This window comes from Poecilia mexicana, unplaced genomic scaffold (genome assembly GCF_051168715.1).
Source record: "Poecilia mexicana isolate PSO_F unplaced genomic scaffold, ASM5116871v1 scaffold_16, whole genome shotgun sequence".
Lineage (NCBI taxonomy): Eukaryota > Metazoa > Chordata > Actinopteri > Cyprinodontiformes > Poeciliidae > Poecilia > Poecilia mexicana.
Genome location: NW_028263385.1, coordinates 6005939 through 6026095, shown reverse-complemented (window position 1 = coordinate 6026095; position 20157 = coordinate 6005939). Strand labels below are relative to the sequence as shown.

The 20157-nt window shown below is 37.2% G+C and overlaps 1 protein-coding gene across 1 annotated transcript in view; it reads right to left on the bottom strand.

Annotated features, from left to right (window-relative positions):
- Positions 1 to 3478: 3478 nt before the first annotated feature.
- The window catches only part of agmo (alkylglycerol monooxygenase), a 78353-nt gene continuing 61674 nt past the window's right edge, over positions 3479 to 20157 (bottom strand). The window contains exon 13 of the mRNA XM_015000956.2: positions 3479 to 4034. Within this exon, the coding sequence (XP_014856442.2) occupies positions 3954 to 4034 (81 nt within the window). The 3' untranslated portion in view covers positions 3479 to 3953. The remainder of the gene's footprint in view (positions 4035 to 20157) is intronic.

The following is a 20157-nucleotide window of genomic DNA, read 5'->3' as shown; positions in this document are numbered from 1 at the left end:
TCTATGGTCCCATTAGAAATATTTAAGTTACCTGCTGGATTGGCTTCTCCATCCAGAGACAAGAAACCTGCAGAAATTACTGCCTTGCTTGAAATAGATTTTGTAAAAATGTGTGTGGAAGCATGAACAGGTTAACACAAAATCCAATCAAAATCCAATAACCGACCTGCTGCAAGTTTATTGAGTTGAGTCAAACTAATGTTTAGAGGCATTTAATAGATAAAGTACGAATTGGACAGACTCGACTGAGTAGCTGGGAGGACAAACAGGAAGTACTGCAGAAACAGGAAGTGAAGGATGACCTGACAGAGCTGATTTCCCAGGAGATTCCCTTCAGAAAGTCGACCTTCAGCAAACTTTAATCCTTGGAGTTGTAATTGTTGAGGAAAGAAGTTTGTCTGTTTACCGGGGATTGTTTCACCCGCAGGACCGAACAGAAGAGAAACTCTAAAGGCTGGAAACTTGAAATGATGATGTCATAAAGCGAGGAAACGCCGGCGTTGGGGGAAACACACAAATACTTTTAAAATAAATTATAACTATTTGTTTCATTCAACATCGATCTATTAAATTGGCAAATTTAGTTTGGTTAAATGTATCAAATGCTTTTAATTTGTTTAATTTTTCCATTCTATGTTTAAAATGTACAGTCATTTACAAATTCATGTTTCTTTCATTAAGTTTGACATCTGTATACGGATTTTAAAAAAGAATATATTTTTTTTAAGTTTTAGAAATGCTTGTGGACTGCAGAGCTTCTATTTCTTTTCCATGTGGCAAAATGGTTGGACACCACTAGTTTGGTTGAAATGTATTCTTAAAGAGTATTTCCTAGTTACAAACTGCCATTTTATAACAGTCAAGTCATTAAGTTATAAAAACGCTATATATATGAAATAAGACTTAAAAGGAATTTGATTTTGTAATTTAGTGCCTCTGTCTCTTTAAGAAACTCCTGGTCTGACATGCTGCCTTCAGGAAGTAATCACAATTTATTTTTTATAAATCCTTTAAAAACAACCTTCCCAGCATAACATTATAACATAAAATAAAGCTCAAAACGTTGATTTTAAATAGTACTGTCCCTTTAAGGCCTGAAATTTCCTTATTCTTTGTTACTCTGTCAAGTGAGGCAGATGTCCCTCCTCTTCATCGACGAAGGCCGCACTAAATTCCAATCAATATGTCAGCTCAGTAGCCTGTTGATAAATCACTTTAATAAGCCAACAGGTAATTAAAAAACAAATGAACTACACAAAGAAGCATTTGTATTTGTCAAAGAGCCTATGTTTTCAAATTAAGATCTTCTGTAAAGATAAACTGTTTAAATGTAAATTTATTCGACTCAGTTTTTTAGAAAGCATTTACTTATGCATAAAGCTCAATAATGTTGTCTTTTTTAGCTCTTTTTTAAATATATTGTGAGGTTTTGTAGTTATGTAGAGATCAGGATGAGGATAAACATGAAGTATATCAGTAAAATTTCTAAATAAGGTATTTCTCCTGTTGATGCAGTCTAAAAATGCCACATTTATTTTCACTTCAGGCGAAGTGAAAATAACTGCAATAAGTTAGGAGTGTATTCCTAACTTATTGCAATAATATCCAGAAAGCCATAAAAGATCATCAGTCACTTTACACTGCAGAGGGAAAAAGCACCAAACATAAAATTACGTCAGCATTGATTTTTAGGATCCTGAATGTGAAAAACAAGCTGAACGTGATCTTCAGTCATCACCAGGCAACAGCAAGCAGGTTTCTAAACTCAGGGACTCATATGCAACACTAAAACAAGAAAATACAAAATACAACTCCTTCTTTTCACTTCAATGAGAAATGTATGGATTTATTGATTTTAGTGCTACTTTGTTGGTAAAAAATATAGAAGGTGAACTCCCCTTCGTTATCTTGCCATGCAAAAATGGAGAAAAAACATCTTTGTTGACACAAGAATGATCACATTTTTAATCAGAATTAGTGTTAACCTCATGTAATTGCTTTAATGTGCAAATCCAGTCCCATTGTTTGTAATTCTGTGCTACTTAATCTAGATCATATTTACTGATGTTTTTTTTTATTTCACAAGTTTTCCTGCATCTGCGTTTGCATTAAAAATGTATGCAAAGAAATTGTTCCGTTAACGTTGACAGAATTTTTCAATTGCAACGAAATTAAATCACATGTGCATAGTAACGTCTGGCTATTGGTCACATGACCTGTGTGATGCAGTTTTCGATACAAAGGAAAAACTGCCTCATTCTAGCGCAAAAACTTTTTAATAAAAAAAAGTTGTTTTTTTCTTAATTGGTGTGTTTCCATTCGTAATTCCAATTTGCAATTTTATAGTTATAACGCAGATTACGGATCAAGAGCTAAGAGTAACACATTACATGGAAATGATCCTAAAACGTTTACATGAAATTGCAATAAAATAATGCAAAAATTGTAAAGTAATTGTAAGGCAGTGGCTTAAATATGTCAGCTGAAGCCAAGACTTTGTATTTGTGCCTTGGGATCTGGCGGTTGGTGTAGTGTGTCCTTTAATGAACACCGTAATTTGGCAACTAAATTCCTCTTTAAATATACTTTCAAACCATGACAATGAATGTACGTCCATACAGTTATCACTGAAAACAATTTATTTACTTACTTTTGTCGTAAGTTGTCTCGTATGCTGAACTGACGGCTCCGCGGACCTCTTAATGCGCATGCGCACTTATGTTCTGACAGAACACAAGCTACGCTGATCGCTAGCTCCTCACTATAGCTAAATATTAGGTTTTTAAAAAAATATACGCTGTATTTGTGTGAGATACCATCTCACACGGACAGCGCTACATAATTATATAAACCGAGGAAAAAAGACCTAAAGCAGCTGATGTTAGGATCAAAAACCATTCAGTAGATCAATAACAGATTTACTAATCTCTCGTTTTTCAGACAGGGAGCTGGTCAAAGAGGTGCTGGGATTTCATTCTGGTGTTGGCAGAGTTTTGAATCAGCTGCATGACTGATTTGTAAACACACGATTACAATAATGAAACCTTCTGGAAAATAAAAGTACCAGCCAGTTTTCATGTGTTTCAACAGAAATCCACACAATTAATTGTATCTCAAAATTGCAAATATGAACGTCAAACTGCTTCAACTTCCTTACAATACCGACTTTTTTTTAAACCTCTGGAAAAAAAATGTGTTCTGCTTTTGAATAAAATGTGAACACTGGAGCCTTTTAAAGACAGGATGCTGGATGAAAAAGAGACTAATGATGGGTGATAACAGCACCATCTGCTGTGGACCATTTGTTACTCCCACACAAGATCTGGAGACAGAGGATGAATTCATCTGCTGTTTCAAAATCTAATCAAAGCTGACGAGCCGCAGGCATGAAAGAAAATATATAAAAAAATCTAGTGTTGCTTAAGCCTTTGCATAATTTTCCTTTCATGTAATTTAAGGGATTAAGAAAAGACACAAAGAATTTAAGTACTTTTATTTCAATGAGAAATGGAAAACGGACTGTACATTGTTGAGCATTAATTCTGTTCTAGCTTTGAAATGAACAGCTTCAGTATGAACAGCACTCATCTGATAAGAGGTATTCGTTGTTTTGTGGCTCATCTGGAAATGTTACTATTGGTCCTTCACTCTGGACTGCAGCACCTATGATAGCAGTGACATTTTAAACATAATACTTCTAAAAATGAATAATGTGTTGGCAAAATTATCAGCCTATTTTCTCTTTGTTAATGGCTCATTTACATAATTAAGCTTTTGTTATAAACAAGCTTGAAGCAGCTGTGCATTAAAAGGTTAAAATCAAGCAGAAGCTGAACCAATTCTGTTTCTTTTTCCTAATAAACTACAACTTAATAGATTGACAGATCAAAACATGCTAAGATGAAATCCTTTGAATCCAGACGTCCTCGTTCTTCCTGGATCTTGTCGGCGTCTCAGTCGTCTTTCTTCTTGATGCTGAGCAGCTGGGAGAAGCTCTGCAGGGCCCAGTAGAGCAGCGAGAGGGAGACAAAGGCCTAAACAAAACCAACAGAGGGTTAGAGCTGCAGGCGTTTCACACCAGCACGCGTCTGCGAGGCGCTGAAACCAGAACCATGTCAAACTGGAAGAGGACGACTCACGACAAACAGGGCACCAATCTATGGAGCAGCAAAGGTGGAGATTTAAATCGCTGTTCAGTTAAGGAAAGACACAGAAGAAAAAAAGACAAAAAAAGAAATAATCTTCTGTTTTTGTGTCCTTTCTTTGCTTATCTTGTTTGGGGTCGTCTCTACGATACGATTTTACAAAAGCTGAAAAAAAAACTTCTGAATGTATAAAAACATTAACGTTTACATTAAAATTCACTCCATTTATCTCACAATATTATAAAGGTCTTACATTCAATTGAAAGTAATTTGGGTTTCAATTTTTAATAAATATCTAAAAGCAATATGCAAATTCCATAATACAAAGAACTACACATATTTTAAAAATGTAAGAGCAGCATACTTTTAAAAGTACCAATATTTATCATATTACAGGCTAAACCTGCTCAAGCCAATTCATTTCTGTCATTTTTGCTTTACTATTTACTGACAAAAATCACGAATTACATTCAAACACCATTCAATCAACAATGTTTGCTACGGTTTAACAAAGAAGTAAAACGGCAGCCATAAAAAGTTTGATTTCTCTCTCGTTTTAGCCATGAACCACAGATTTAGTGGCTTAGCGGTGCATATAAACTTTGGTTCTGTACAAACCTCAGTTATGGAGCGGCTACGTAATGTGAGTTTGGTGCAACAAGAAAACGAAACAAATGTAGAAAGTTTGGTTTCCATTTCCTTATTTTGATAACCTCAAAAATGACTGAAAAACCAACCGTTGAGAAACTCTATGGTACAAAAATACACAATTTGTCTACTGGGAACATTATATTATTCTTTAAGAACATAACAGTTTATTAAGCGATATCAAACGTCTTTAGTGTTTAGGCACCTTTATACTTTTTAAATAGTTAATTTTATTTTAAACTTGGTTTAGGATTTAACTTCATCTGCTATGTGTTACAGTTATCATTTGATAATTTTGGAACCTGATAAAGACCAGATCTTTTTTTATTATTATTATTTTTGCAGAGACTTATGGTGGAAAAACATACACATTTGAGTATGTTGACATTCAGTCTGTTTTATGTGAATCTGGTTTGGTATTTTACAAAAAAAATTAGATTTACTTTAAGGTCTGGGCTGGTACTGAGTAAAATTACCACTGCTCCATGTCACTTAATATTATAAGTGATCTGGTGGGATTTAAATGGAAACGCAACAATTATTCATATTTTAGCTGTTTGTAAAAGCTTGAACGTTTTCTAAAAAATCAAATATGTTTCATATAATCAAGGATGCATTTTAAAACAAATTGTCAGCTTGAAGACCAGAAATCAGTTGCTGAAAGTTGGAAACAAAAGTGCAGAATGAACATTAGTCGTAATTTAGTTGTAGATTCCTTTAGTTGTTTCCTTTTTATTTATGTATGCAGTAATTTTGGGAACGTGGGAAAGTTGGTAGGCTAGTATTTAGTCATAATATTTGCACATGCAGCTAGCTAGCCCGTATTGGCTACTTTATTTAGGCAAGTAGTACACACAACTAATCTCTAGCATTATCATGGTTTTCTATGTAAAAGAGTGATTGGTACCTCTCTTCTTCTATCCAAGCTATATGGGTCTGTTATTGATAATAAATATTTCAGAAAGAGGAGAGAGAATATTGCTGAATTTCCTGACAGCTTAGGGTTAGTCTGCAAACACTTGTGGAAGAACGAGTTGCTCTGTGAAAGGATGCCACCTGTGCAATAAGCTCAGTCATAAAATGTTCTTGCTACTAAATGTTTAACAGTCAACAGAGTGGAAACACCTGGTCACATCAGCGAGGTTCTGCACAGAGGTTTTCATTTCACCTTGTCTTCAGATTAGCTGAAGAACAATGATTTAGGCAGAGATCATCAGTTTAACAGTAGCTGTGTTTTTATTAACCATACAATTAAGCATTTTGAAATTGCCAAAAATAAATTTGCTTAATGGAAACAATTTCCAAAAAAACTCACATTTTTTTGGTCAAATGTTTTATGCTAGGTGTTTTCTGACCATTGAAGAAACCTAAATTCAGTCCTAGTTTATTCAGACATTGAGGATGAATTAAGTTAATATTTGTTATGATAATTTAAGTTTATCAGGATAAAAATGATTATTTAACAGTTAAAACTGTTATATTAGGCACTATGCTAAGGCCCTCTCGTAAATGTGCATAAATAATTGCAGTTAAGCAGGTTTTAGGTTTGGCTATTGACCCTTTGCAGCTACGTTAGTTAACCATCCAGGCGCCATGATGGACGTTGGAAGTGAGGGACGGGAGTGTTGAACTGAGCGACTAAAATTGTTTTCCAAAGTTGGTTTTGCCAGTTTATTCATGGCTTCTATTTGTTCGAGTCAACCTAATTTGCTAATTTGACTGTGAACGTAACACACCTTGTTACAGCAGGATTTCACATGAATCACATGATTAACAGCCAGATGTTACTACTGGCAGAAACGACAAAGAAGACAACAGGAATTGGTAGGAGGATTTTTTATTTCGTCTTTCTTTTAAGACGATGTGCAGCTGGCTCCATCAGAGCTCTCACAGCATCACACAGTTCATAAAATCTTGTGTAATTCTAACGCGTTGAATCCATAGCATTTCTGTAAAATAGACTACAATTTCCCCAAAATGTCACAAATGTTCACAAGGTTAAGGGGTTTGTTGTTCCAATGCTGGCGTCTCCTCTGATGGCTGCATTATGAACTCATGTAGCTGTTTATATTCATTGCTGCCGTGAATTTTAATGACTTATTGACAGAACAAGCGTATCTACGTTTGATTTTTATTTATTTCCTCAATAAATGAAAATACTGCAATTGTGAAGCAACCGTCTTTCACTTTCTCTGTAACATAGAGAGTACCCCTGGCCAGTGGAGGTGCTGTCCTGTCACTACGCTCAGTAAGAGGGATTACTGCAGAGTTAATGATACAATGCAAACGATTGTCCACTGTCGCCTCATGTTCTAGACTGCAGCAAAATCAGAAGCTCAGTGCAGCTGGCTGGACTTCCTAACATGGGACGTGACTCAAGTTTACATGTGTGTGAAGTGGAGGATCAAGTACTTTTGGAAGTGTTGTACATTTTAGTATATATGAAAATGCACAATACGTCTATCTTCAAACTAAAACTTTCACATTGCTAAACAGGGAATCCTGGGAGATCTTCAAGCTCTGAACTTTGTTGTATTGCTTTGGTGTGGAAGGCTGAATATAGACGTTTTATCTGTTGTGGGAATTAGTAAGTATTAAAAACATAAAAAGATACATATTATAGTGATATTAAAAAATGTAACCCTGGTCTACCTTGAAGCTCATATCTGGCTCATGTGTGGTTACAGTTATATTTCATTTGAAGGTCAGAAGATGAATTAAAATCTCCTTAATCTCCCATGTCATCACTTTCTTAAAATAATGGCTGAAGTCATTTTAGCCAAAAGTGATTTTGGCAAAAAAAAATAAAAATCACAACCTCTTTTTGTCCCCTGATACGTTTCAGGCAAAAAAGGGGAAAATCTTTTGGCAAAATACTTAGAGGTCATTACTTTACCAAGGTGACGATATGCTAATGAAAATTATAGTGCTTAAAATTAAGACTCAATGAACCAAATTATGTTTTTACAAATTGCTACGGTTGAACTTTGCTAAGCTTGTGTAAATTGTAGTTTCCTGTTTGAGCGCCCAGTGTGGTCTCCTGCTGCTGTAGCTCATCTGCTTCAAGCTTCAGTGTGTCAGACATGTTGGCTGTAATAAAGATACATAAACTCTAAGGCACAAAGGTCACTGTTGAATTATTATATCTATAGGCAATTTGGACCTGCCTAAACTGCCCCGCGATGTAAACAAACTAACCTGAATTAAATAAAAATAACTTCATTATACCTCATAAGGTCAACATCTTATTTTGGCAGCATTACAAATTTTTGCAACTGTTTTTGTTTGAATAAAAGCAACTAGATCATGTAGATCATCTAGATGTAGATCAACTAGATCATGTAGAACAGGGGTGTCCAAAGTGCGGCCGAGGGGCCATTTGTGTCCGTTGGACTGACTTTGTGTGGCCCCCAACTGCAATTAAAAAATGATAAAAATTTGGCTCGTATATTTTGGCCCATAGATTCAGATGGAGACTTAAAAACTGTTACCAACAAAATTTGGTAAAATTTTATCACCAATTTTTAACAAAAAGTGAAACTAAGAGACATTTACTGAAAAGCCAAATTCTTTTCTAAACGTGGTTAAATATAGCAAACGGAAAGTGGAAAGTGACCCAAATCCTGATTTATTCAACTGAGCCAAAAAGAAATTAAAACTCTGTTTTTCTTTTAATACAGCAAACTTGCAAAATTAAAGTAGAACATTCCTGCCAAAAACCTCAGAAATTTTGAGAGTGATTTCAGAAATTTTCTACAGAAAACAATGAGGTTTGATAGAAAAAAATCAAACTGTTACATTAATATCAGAAATTTTCTGGAAAAAAAAAAACTTGGAAATTTCTGAATTTTAATTGTCAAAAATTTTTGTTTGAAGATTTTTCTAGAAAATGTCAAAAGAAATCACAAAATTTCTCAGTTTTTGGTGTAAGTTTAGTTTTTCCAATGAAACACGATGTTGTAAAAATCTACAATAAATGTCCAGGTACTTTATTTGCTTGATTTTAGGTTGGTTTTTCTGGTCTGTTACTATTCTGAGTCTACAATTTTGGCAACAAGTGTGGACACCACTGATGCAGATAAATTCAGTTTAAAAAATGCTCAGTGTGGCAGCAGCTGAGACAAAACAGTGAGACCTGTGAAATGCTGCCGGTCTCAGGATGATGTTAAAAATGTGACTTCAGAGGTTAAGTAGTGGGTCCCGTCTCCTGACACTCTCCCGACCGGGTCACAGGGGTTGCAGCCGTGGGGGACTCCGCTATTCGGAGAAAGCGGGGCGAGGGAGGGGGCGTCTCTGCCAGAAACAGCCCTCGCCTCCACCCCTCGCTGAGTTCTGGCCCATAAACTGCATCCTACATCTCAGCCCAAGCCAAAAGCCGAACGCTGTCCGTCACAGGAGAAAGAAGGAAGAAAAAAAAGAGCTATTTTCCTCCTTCTTCTCGGCACGGCAGCTGTTTTTCTGTGAGGGTTTGACGTCTCAGTACCTGGTCTGAGATCCTGCTGTAAGAAAACAGGAGCGAAATGATCGATGAGCCGCAGAAGCCGAGGGGATTTAGTCGGATTAAAACATGGAGGATTTCTCCGTTAGTGACACTGAGCCACATTCACAGGACAACCTGTAGTTTCAGCATTTATGTAAAAATGTTTTGCAGATGAACTCGAATGGACTTGAAGAAAAAAAGTCATTATGAGGTTTTTTTATTTAAAAGAAAATTTGATTATTAAATCAAAATGATTTCAAAAAGCTTCTGGCACATAAGCAGAATCTCTTAAATACATTTATTTCTGGTTTTATTTTTACTTATCAAAAACTTGTAACTTTGCTTTTCCCAAGTAAGACAAATAGACAACGAAACAGAAAATAGACATTAATAGATGTTTAACGTTATTTCAAACACTGAGAAAAGTTTCTAACTTACAGTAAAATACTGGCAGCAACATTTTAAAATATCTGGCCGCTACTTAGCCGTATACTAGAGACGCTTTTGTTTTTTTGTTATGATTGGTAAAACTAATACGTAACTTTGACAAAATATTTATAGTATTTTCTTAAATATCTGTATTTTTTATGCACATCAGTTATACGCAACTAATATTTTATAGTATAGGTAAATTAAATAATTAAGGAAAACTTTAAAATATGAAATTTCCTGTTTGACAGAAAATGCATTATTACTCATATGACCTTTTCTACTGCTATTCAATCCTGAATGTGCATATTTTACACCTAATTATCATGGTTCTAATCAATTTCAGTATTTTGCAATACATTTAGACTGAAAACAACAAAGATGACAATAAAAAAAAGAACTTTTTTTTACTTTTCCTTCTTCCATTTTCTGCTTTAATAAAAAATAATTATTTTTGCATCACATCGTGGAAGAAAATCAATTTTAACAGATCTCCATTGAAAAAAAGGTTAAATAAAAACAAAGAGGTTTCTCCAGTAAAAATATCTCTCATCTATAATTACTAATCGATAGTTCACAAATGGGCCTGAAAGATGTCAGAGTTAAAGATCGCGACATTTTCGTCAAAAATTAGATGAAATCCACTAAATTCAAATCAAAAATGAGTGGTTAAAAGTCCAAACTTCCTGAATCAAAACACATGGAAGATTTCCAGAACGACAAGCTGCGCCGTGTCTTTTTTATTTTCTTTTTTGGTGATGGACAACGATGGAGAGAAGAGCGAAAACCTGGCAAAAAACCGTGCAAATCATGTTTCACTCAAACTGGAGAGCAGAACATGACAAGGAGCTTCCCTCGAAGCCGCATGCGGAGGGCACCTATTTTTCTTCTGTTCGTCGCTCCTCATCTATCCTCCGCCTGAGCTACATTTTAATGCGCTCTGAGGAAGTCCATGTGGGACAGATTACATGTGGAAGGAAGCAGGTCTGATCGTCCACAAATAAGCACCGCGATCTTTTCCAAAGAGGAGAGGTCAGCACATCGACTCACACTCACTTGGTTTTGAGCAGAGGGAGGTTAGCGAAGAGTTGTAATGCAAAACGCCTAAAGTATGTGGTTTCTGAAAGAGGTTCCTACAACAGGGAGAGTCTGTGGTCAGAGGCTGTAATGCAGCGCAGAGAAAAAGCTTCAGAGGTAAAGGAAGGATTGGTCATGTTTCTTGATATTATGCTGCAATGTGGGGCAGCAGCCCTGTCGCAATAAGCAATAAACCTATTCATTACATGATAAATTAAAATGAGCTCAGTATTTTTTCTCTTTTCTATGAAAAACCGGATGACAAAGTCTTCACTTTTATGAAGGAAAATTGTGTTTACAGAGACTCCATAATTCATTTTATTTGTTGTTTCTGTTGTTTTGTTTGTTTATTTTGGATATTTAAAATGTCTTCCAGTTTTAGTGTTAAATGTTCATCAGAATTTAAAGTTTATTGATCTTTGACAATGTGTTCTTGGATTATTATCCCATTATTACCATTATATTACTTGAAAATGCTCTCAAAACAATAATACGATTGTTTATCACAATAACTTCTGGGACAATTTATTGTCCAGCAAAGCAGGCGAGCCAGGATTATAATCCTGAATAGTATTTGATAATCTGGAATTAAAATTTTGAAAAGAACATAAACCAAAAAATGTTTAGTTTTTCTTCCACTCTTTTGGCTACAATTAATGTTTGAAAAAGACAAAGCTGGAGTGGATTACTCTGCACCAACAAGTCTTGCTGTCCAATCTTTAAAAGGCAATATAAGAGTTGTGAAACCTTTACTGTATTGTTAATAAAAAAATATAAATTATTTCACTCTACATGTTGAACTACATCTGTCAGAAAAATAATGTTTAAGCCTCATTTTGCAAGTAAAACAATGTGATCAGCTGCAGGTTTGGCTGAAATTGACGTGTATGCTGGCACTGCTTCAAAATAAATATTGTAGCAATTCACACCAGACGCTTCACTAACCTCAGCATACTGGATGCTTGAAATAAACTTTAAATTTGGACTAGTTTTAATCACTTGAGGGTTTATACAGAGCACAGTTAATTGTTAGCACAGCAGGAGAAATTTGACACCTTTGATCCCAATGCATACACACTATTCAAACTAGAACTTCAAAAGTTATTTCACAATATAATACAATATCTGCTAGGACTTCATCTTCCACAGAATCCGTTTGTGTTTATAGAGTGTTTTCAATAGATCTAAATGTGACAAGAGAAGAAACTGTGTGACAGCAGTTTGCTTCAAAATGTTGTTAAAATTTATTTATTTATTTTTTGTGAACCCGTTTTGTCTCCTGAACAATAATCGTTACACCGCTAATGTGGAAAATATTCTCTTCAAATTTATCAAACTGCGGAAAAGGATGGGTTTGTTTTTGAGGTACTTTTTTTGTAGCTGCATATAAAGTAAAATAATCTACAAAATATTTACTCTGAAAGTACCAAACATTTATAAACTCAATCTGGCAACATCCAGTTAATTTGAGCAACGCTGGACGCAGATCCTGCAAACACCCACTTCAGTACCAGCAGCAATAAACTTCCAGCCTTCAGTGGGTTAACATCGCAGAACCTCGCTGCTCTCCAGCACAGCTGCACTCGTGATTGAAATGAAAACAAGGCAGAATGGCTGCTGTCAGACATGTGATATATGACCTGCAATGGGATGTTTCCAGAGCTCCCTCTCCATATGGCTGCCTACAGTCCACCAGACCCGGCCTGAACTGAACTGCAAGATAATTCACAATGCACTGCGGAGGTGGGTGGGTGCACTGTGCTGAATTTGTGGAAATATGAAGTACGTTTCTTAATAGTTCCTGAAAAATGCACTCTGAGTTTTGATGCATGAAGTTTAAGTGACAAAGTGTAAAACCACACAGCAAAAACACAAACACTTACCAAATACTTTAGTTTTTAGTGCAGATATCTTAGAACACTTGAAACAAAACAAAAATAATTTACAAGTAACTTTTCGGCAGGGAATAGGAGCTTGTTTTAAGTCAATAATTCCTTAATATCAATTTTGTAGTTCCACCTGGACTAGTTCTAGTAGTGTCGTGCTTTGGCCGTTTTCAGCTGGATCAGTTTCATTTTTCTGATCACATGCGACGCTCCACTCACATTCTCTAATGTGGATGGTGGACTTTCAGCAACAAGTTGTTTTGAAAAGTTAGAGGAAGACCAACAGTTTGTGAAGAAATTGTGTTTTCTTGACATATTGAGACATTTATTCAGGCAGGAAGTGAGTGCAAACCTTTCAGGAGGTAATAGGAAGCCAGAACATTACAATAAAAAGGAAACTGAACTGGACACTCTGCATTTAAAGGTCAATGCTTTACAAAAACTGGAGACCTCAAATCGGACCAGCAGGCTCTGATCAACGCTTCTCTACTCAAAATGAAAGAATGGCAGCAGAAGAAAGAACCTCAGAAACCGGTTTCAAAGATTACAGGAAATCCTGAATGCTCAGAAGCAAAATGTGGAGAAATGGGGATGATTCAGATCAAAAACCAAGAAACTTTACTGAAAATGGAGAGAAATGAATGTAGTCATTAAAGGAAATGGCCTAAAGCAAAAAGAGCTGCAGAAAAGAGCAGAAAGTTTATGACCATGATATCCATCCACACCACAAGCAAATAATCAAATAATCTGCAGAGCTACACGGGTCATTCCTAACAAAGAAAGCTGACATAACATCTGTTAAGTCCACCATAAGCTACTTAAAAGAAGCTCAAAAACTTTCAATTTTTAGCAACGCACAGATGAAAGAAATAATCGCCATAAATTAAATCCTTTTAAAAAGGCTGAGGGGTAATGTGGAAAAGTTTCTGTCAGCCCTGTTCACACACGGAGCGCTTCCTGTGCGTTCATTACGAGCAGATCTACAGCCTGCGCGCCGGGCAGACTCAGGAAGGATACGCTGAGCAGGTTAATGTCCCACCAGAGGCTCCGTGCAGCTCCATCTGAAACGCTGCCATGAGAAATATCGCAGTTACACTCCCACGCGCTCAACGCAGAAAGACGGACATGGGGCAGCCAGACAAAACACATGTTAAACAGCAGTGGCTTCATGTGAAAGTGTAGCAAAACACAGCGCAGTCTGATGGTGTGCCAGTTTAAAATGCTACAGTTGTTTAGATGTTTTTCCTGCTAACATCTGGTATTTGCAGGGGTGTACTTTGTGTCTCTTAGAGGACGGCATGCGGGGGTCAACAACAGCTCATGCAGATTAACACGCCACATTGAAAACATGAGATAAAAACCCAGAGGACGTCCATTTTCATGTGCCTTGAATTCACTTTGCATCTCATCATCCACCGGAGATGCCTGGGTGGCGAAACAGAAGTAAAGAAAAGAACACAGTGTGCTGCAAAAACGCAGAAAAACAATGAAACCAAAGAAGATCTGCGAAAAAGTATTTCACTCCTAATCAGTTTCTTCTCTTTTTGCTTTTAACCAAACTAAATGTTTCAGAAACACATTTCAATAACAGACAAAGTAATCTGAGAAACCCAGTCACTAAATAAGTGATGTGTTTCAGTGTTATTGCATTTACAGTATGTTTTATTTTATTCTATTTTTTGTCTGAAATAATTGGGGGGCATTTGCATTATTTGAGGTATTATTTGAGGAAAGCACTGCATCTTTTTTTGTTATTTTGACTATTTCTCATTTTCTGCAAATAAACACTAGATTTTTGCTTTGAATTTGAGAGACATGTCAGGAGTTCAGTTCATTTTACTCAATCATATATCTATAAAAAGTAAAATCAGAGAAACTGATAATTTTTTCCAGAGCTGTATTTTCCATTCATTTGGACACAGAATAATTGCCATCAGACCTGCTGAATCAATAAATCACAGTCAGGCAACATGAAGTAGTTTAATTCAGAAACAATAACGCTTAACCTGATGGAAAGAAACAAAGTTATCGACATCTATCAGTCTGAAAAGGGAAACAAAGTAAATTTTAAGGCTTTGGGACCCCAGAGAGAATCATTATCCACACAGGGAGAAAGCAAGGACCAATGGGGAACCTTTCCCAGAGTGGTCGGCTAACCTAAGTTCTTCAAGAACAAATCAATTCCTTATCCAGGAGGTCACAAAGAACCTGGACAAACATCTAAAGTTCTGATGCGGTTAAAGACTGGATTCAACAATAAAGAGAAAAAAGAATAAATGGGAGAGCTCCAAGGCTAAAACTACTGTTGACTAAAAGAACACAAGTGTCTCATATTTACCACAAAAACATTTTTGCACGCTTTTGCTTCTAAAAGCCGTCTAAGCGCTTAATTTTAAAACACCCAGTCGTTCTTTGGTTCATGTTTTTTGGTGTCTGAAATGTTGCAAAAACTTTCAGAATGTAAGTTCACAAATCAGAAGGCACTGCGTCTCACCTAGCAACCTTAGTGAAGCCTAGGCCGTTACCTAGCAACCCCAATGAAGCCCAGGCCATCACCTAGCAACCCCAGTGAAGCCCAGGCTGTTACCTAGCAACCCCAGTGAAGCCCAGGCCGTTACCTAGCAACCCCAGTGAAGTCCGGGCCATTACCTAGCAACCCCAGTGAAGCCCAGGCTGTTACCTAGCAACCCCAGTGAAGTCCGGGCCATTACCTAGCAACCACAGTGAAGCCCAGGCTGTTACCTAGCAACCCCAGTGAAGCCCAGGCTGTTACCTAGCAACCCCAGCGGAGCTCCGCCCGTCACCTAGCAACCTCAGATGAGTTCCCGCATGCTCGTGCTGGACAGGTTGAAAAAGAAAAATGTTTTGTTATTGACTTAACTTTCAGAAACCACTTGCTGCTTTCTTGTTGGTTGTGCATGTGGCTCTATTTCTGTTTTTCAAAAATGTACAGTTTATAATTGCACATTTTTTTGCAGCCATTTTAATGTGCAAGCATAAATATTGAGTTGGGGGCTTGGCCAGCAGCAACTTATCTGGATTTAAAGTGACAAGAGGCTCATTCTGAAAGGAGCTCCAAACAGGCAGAATTTACCAGACTTAAAGCTTATTCTCTGATTTTTCTGTAGATTTAGAGGGACTAATTTACTTAATAATCATGTTTTTGAATTGGCTCCAGGCTGGGATTTGAACTCAGGACCTTCTTGCTGCAAGGCAACACTCATACCAATTGGATAATGATCAAATCACACCAGCTAGTCCAACTCTTAGGGTCTCTAAAGTCCTACAAATGATGTAAAAATACTTATCAGCACTTAATGTAAACACTAATTAATAGTTATTGCCCTGGGGTTGGGATAGCCAGTTTTAAAATGAAAAAATGAATATTTTGAGCATTTTAAATGGAGCAAAGAGGAGACATCGCAGAGGTGTGATGCGACTCCAAAGACCTGTTAGTGACACATCTTTCCAGACTCCTGCAATCTGTTTGCTGATACAAAAGAACGCTAGCTGCCTCAGTTGTTGAAAAGTTTGGGGGCCAAATGTTCTTGAAGTCATTTTGTTTTCCTGCCGCATGGGTGGCTTTCTGGGTAGTCCAATGAGGCTCTAATCAGCGACAATCGGCTCATCCGTCTCTGTCAGCGCGAGTCAAGGCACTGGCACCGCAACAAAACCGGTAAACAAAGATGGATTCCGAAGTTGCGGTTTATTTGGATAAGACAATGAGTAGGTCGTCTGAAACAGGATCAGAGCTTCTATTTTAAGGTTGGAAGATTAGAAAATAAAGAGATCTGACATTCAGGAGGGCAGAGGGAGCGATCACGAAGCACAAAATTAACTAAGCACAAAGCAGATGAACATCCCACCTTGATTTTTCAGAAAGGGGATGTCTGCGGAGGGAGGGGCGAGGACCTCTGAGTCAAATAAATCCTCAACAAGATGTTTTTGGGGAGTGTAGTGAACATAGATGAAGGTTGATTTTAACGTTTTTGTTCAGTCATTATCCAACTTAAGTGTTTTCAGTCTTTTCATTTATAAAGTTCTTGTTTGACGCACTTCAAGATCAGATGCCCTCCAAAAAGGTTTGGAAAACTAAAACCTAAAAGTCTTATAATTTACTACCGGTTCCGAAACATACAAATATATTTGTAATAAGAAAATATAACAAAAGCCAAAATGAAAAGTAAAAACGTCTGAAAAAAGTTAAATAAGCGTCCAGTAATGGGGTCCTACAATGCAATTCAGTATTAACTTCTCAGTCTCACACAAAGTTTCGTCCCTTTTTACCCTGTAAGAGACTCACACATGTAAACATTCTAGTCGAATCCACTCCTTCATATAAAACAGCTCAGAGCAAACTTTCCCAAACTTCAGAGCTTCCAACCCACAAAATAAAAATGTATGCAGGTCATGACCCCCCAGTCTTGGTTGAGCGTATGCGTAAGCATTTTTAACAAATTAAAAAAAAATGATAAAATGACAATAAAATCAGATTCAACTGCTGGTGTATTCCCCAACATACTGCTTTCATTTAATTTGAAGTCCGGTTTCAAATGTCTGACATCTAGATGCTTTCTCATCATTATCTTGAATTTTTAGGTTAACTTCTGAAGAGGACCGCATGGTGGGTTCCTGACCGACTGAGGACTTCTAGTGTCTCATTACTCTCCATCTTTTGGCATTTGATGAGCAAACCTTTACAAATGGCTGCTAACAGATGTGAAATTATAGAACCGTGCAAGAAGTAGAGCCTCCTGCACAGCCAAGCGCTTAAAAGCTTTGACTGCAGCAAGTGGTAAGTCAACAACAAAACACTTGCCTTTTCCAGCAGCCATTGTACAGAGAATACAGTGGTAAAACCAGCTGACCAAACGTGCTGGAGCTCTGTCATGGCTGCTAGGTGACGGCGCAGTTAAGACTTAATCCTGAGGTTTTGGAAAAGGCTCATTTTCCAGGCACCAAAAAAAACATTTGCCAAAAAAAAAAAACGGTTAGGTGTTTTTTTTTTTTTTAAGCCTTTGGACTGAAGAGAAACAAAAAGTATGAAAACATGTTACATTTATTTTATAGCGATTGCTGATGAATGTTGCTTCAACAATGTAGTTGGGATAATTGTTTCATATGTTTGGCTTTTCTCCCCGTTACCCACATCCTATTAAAGGATTCATTTGTTGAAACTTTTCAGTTTTATACATTGCGACTGAAATAAAGGATGGATTTATTTTAAAGGTTTTCAGATATCTTTCCCAGGACATGTTTCAGGGAAAACAAAGTTTTAAAGTTGATTCGTTATCTTTCTTTTCACTTTGTGCCTGTCAATAGGCTCACATTTTATTCAACTGTTATGATTTGGGTCTGATCTATTTCAATTGATTAATGCTTTCTATTAAATTCTGTTTATTTTATGGTTTTAATTACAAATTATTTTAGCTTTTACAGGCCGACAGGGGAAATGTAGTTGTTTTTCTCCAGTTTTTGTCCAACATTAATCACTTAAAATGTTGCAACACAGGATCTGAAGTCCTTCGGAGTCTGAAGCCCCCCACAGCCCTGCAGATCCTGGCAGCAAGAAACTTTTTCCAGCTCACTTCAGGCAAGATGCTGCAGCTGGAAACATTGTGGAAAGAAAAGTGGCCAAGCCTGCTCTCAGCAGCATTTTGATAGATTTTCTGCAAATAAAAATTTGCAAAATTCTCAACTGGATATTAATACGTCTTTAATCATTTGTGGTGATTTATAAGCAGCTTCTGCTTTATGTGCATTTCAAAGGAGTTTCTGTCAGGCTCAATCTGCCTGAAGCAGTAGCGCCAAAGCTGCGTTGAAAAACTGGACGAATTTTGTGTGAATTAAAGCACAAAAAAGAGGAAGACAAATTAAGAGCAAGTCAGAGTTGGCCATATTAAGACTATAACTCCACAGAAGCCAAACTAAATTAGGTAAAAAACTCCCAAAAGGCCACTTGCTGCTGGATTTCCGTGGCTCTACCTGGCAAATGGTGTGACAGCATAAACCGAGCGGTTACTCTTTGACGGGCACGAACCCCTGCACGCTGTCTGATAATATTTCACACAGTGTGTGTATGCAGAACCACCCCACTGTTTACTCCAGAACAGTCCGACTCAGCGTTCCTATTTCAGCCCCCCTCTTCCATTCCCATTTTCTCCCTGGGAGGAGATTTCCTTTCCTTTCCATTCCTGTGAGCTCTCAAATGATGTCATGCTCACCGAGTTTCCACAGCTCCAAAGGAGCCCGTTAACCTCAGCGCTGCCTTTTGCTACTATTCACTCCTGCTTTCTAAAAAAAGGGAGCCTCGGCTAACCTCTCACACCTGAGTTTCAGTGATTGGAAAAGATACGATCAGACAACAGAAACCCTTTGACCTTTGCAGTCCTGTCAGCAGGCATGATGGAAAAGACAGGGTGGGATTTGGCATTTTTAGAGACAGATAAAGTTGAAGATAAAGTCCTTTGGTGCTGAGGTGCAGCCTTTGTGTTAGGTATGACTTTAATAATATTATTGTGACCTCTGCGTTTGGCTGGGAAGCGCTTATCTTTCCATTTTAAACTGTCAAAGATGGTTCTGGTTTGGAAAAAGGCACAGGGATGAAAAGATGGAAAATCCTGGTTTGAAAAGGTTTTTCTTAATAAATATTCTGAAATAAAAAGGATTTCATTGTTTTAATTTTGCCTGCAAAGTGTTTAATTTGCATGAGGCACCATTCCACCCCATAAATTCTTTGATTGAAAGGAAGCAATTCAGTAAATTACAAAAGAACAAGCCAAAGCCTTCTTAATTATCCTGTGTGGGGAAATCTAAAAAAGAAAATACAAGGACGACAATAAAAGTGGCTATAACTCTCGAAGTTAAGTAATGGTTCATCTATTGTTAGCATAAATATGCAAGAAACACCATCTCTCTCTCTCTCTCAACCAAAGACAGGTGTATTTTTTATGAACTCTCCTCGTAAATTGCTGCGGCTTCACTAACAGCCAGTGGTCATTTAAGAGAAAAGGCTCTGAAGTTGCTGCTGAATGCACGGTGTCTGCGCTCGGCTGCAGAGCTTGTTTTCACGCGCCTTCAGGCAAAACCAGGAGCCCACACAGCACACCATCCTGGGTTACATTATTACAACCTGCATGCCACCACATTTACAGACTATCGCAGTAAATGCGCCCTCACACACACCCACTGGCTCGAATTAAAGCAAGAGATTACCATCCAATAAACTACAACGGCTCTGCAAACAAATTACCGTCCTGCTACACCCAGTTTCACCTCGATGAATTTACTCATCACGTTAAATATAAAAATGATCTGGTTTTGTTTAGTTAATTAGGATTTGAAATTGGTTTGTTGTTGTTGTTCACTTGAGGTTAGAGTCAAACGGAGTCTAAATGTTTTAGCTTGTAGAGCCAGCTTCATCGGTGCCGATTCCTTTAATTTTCAGACATCGGTGATCGGCCGATACTTCATAGCTGCCTCAAATGAAAAC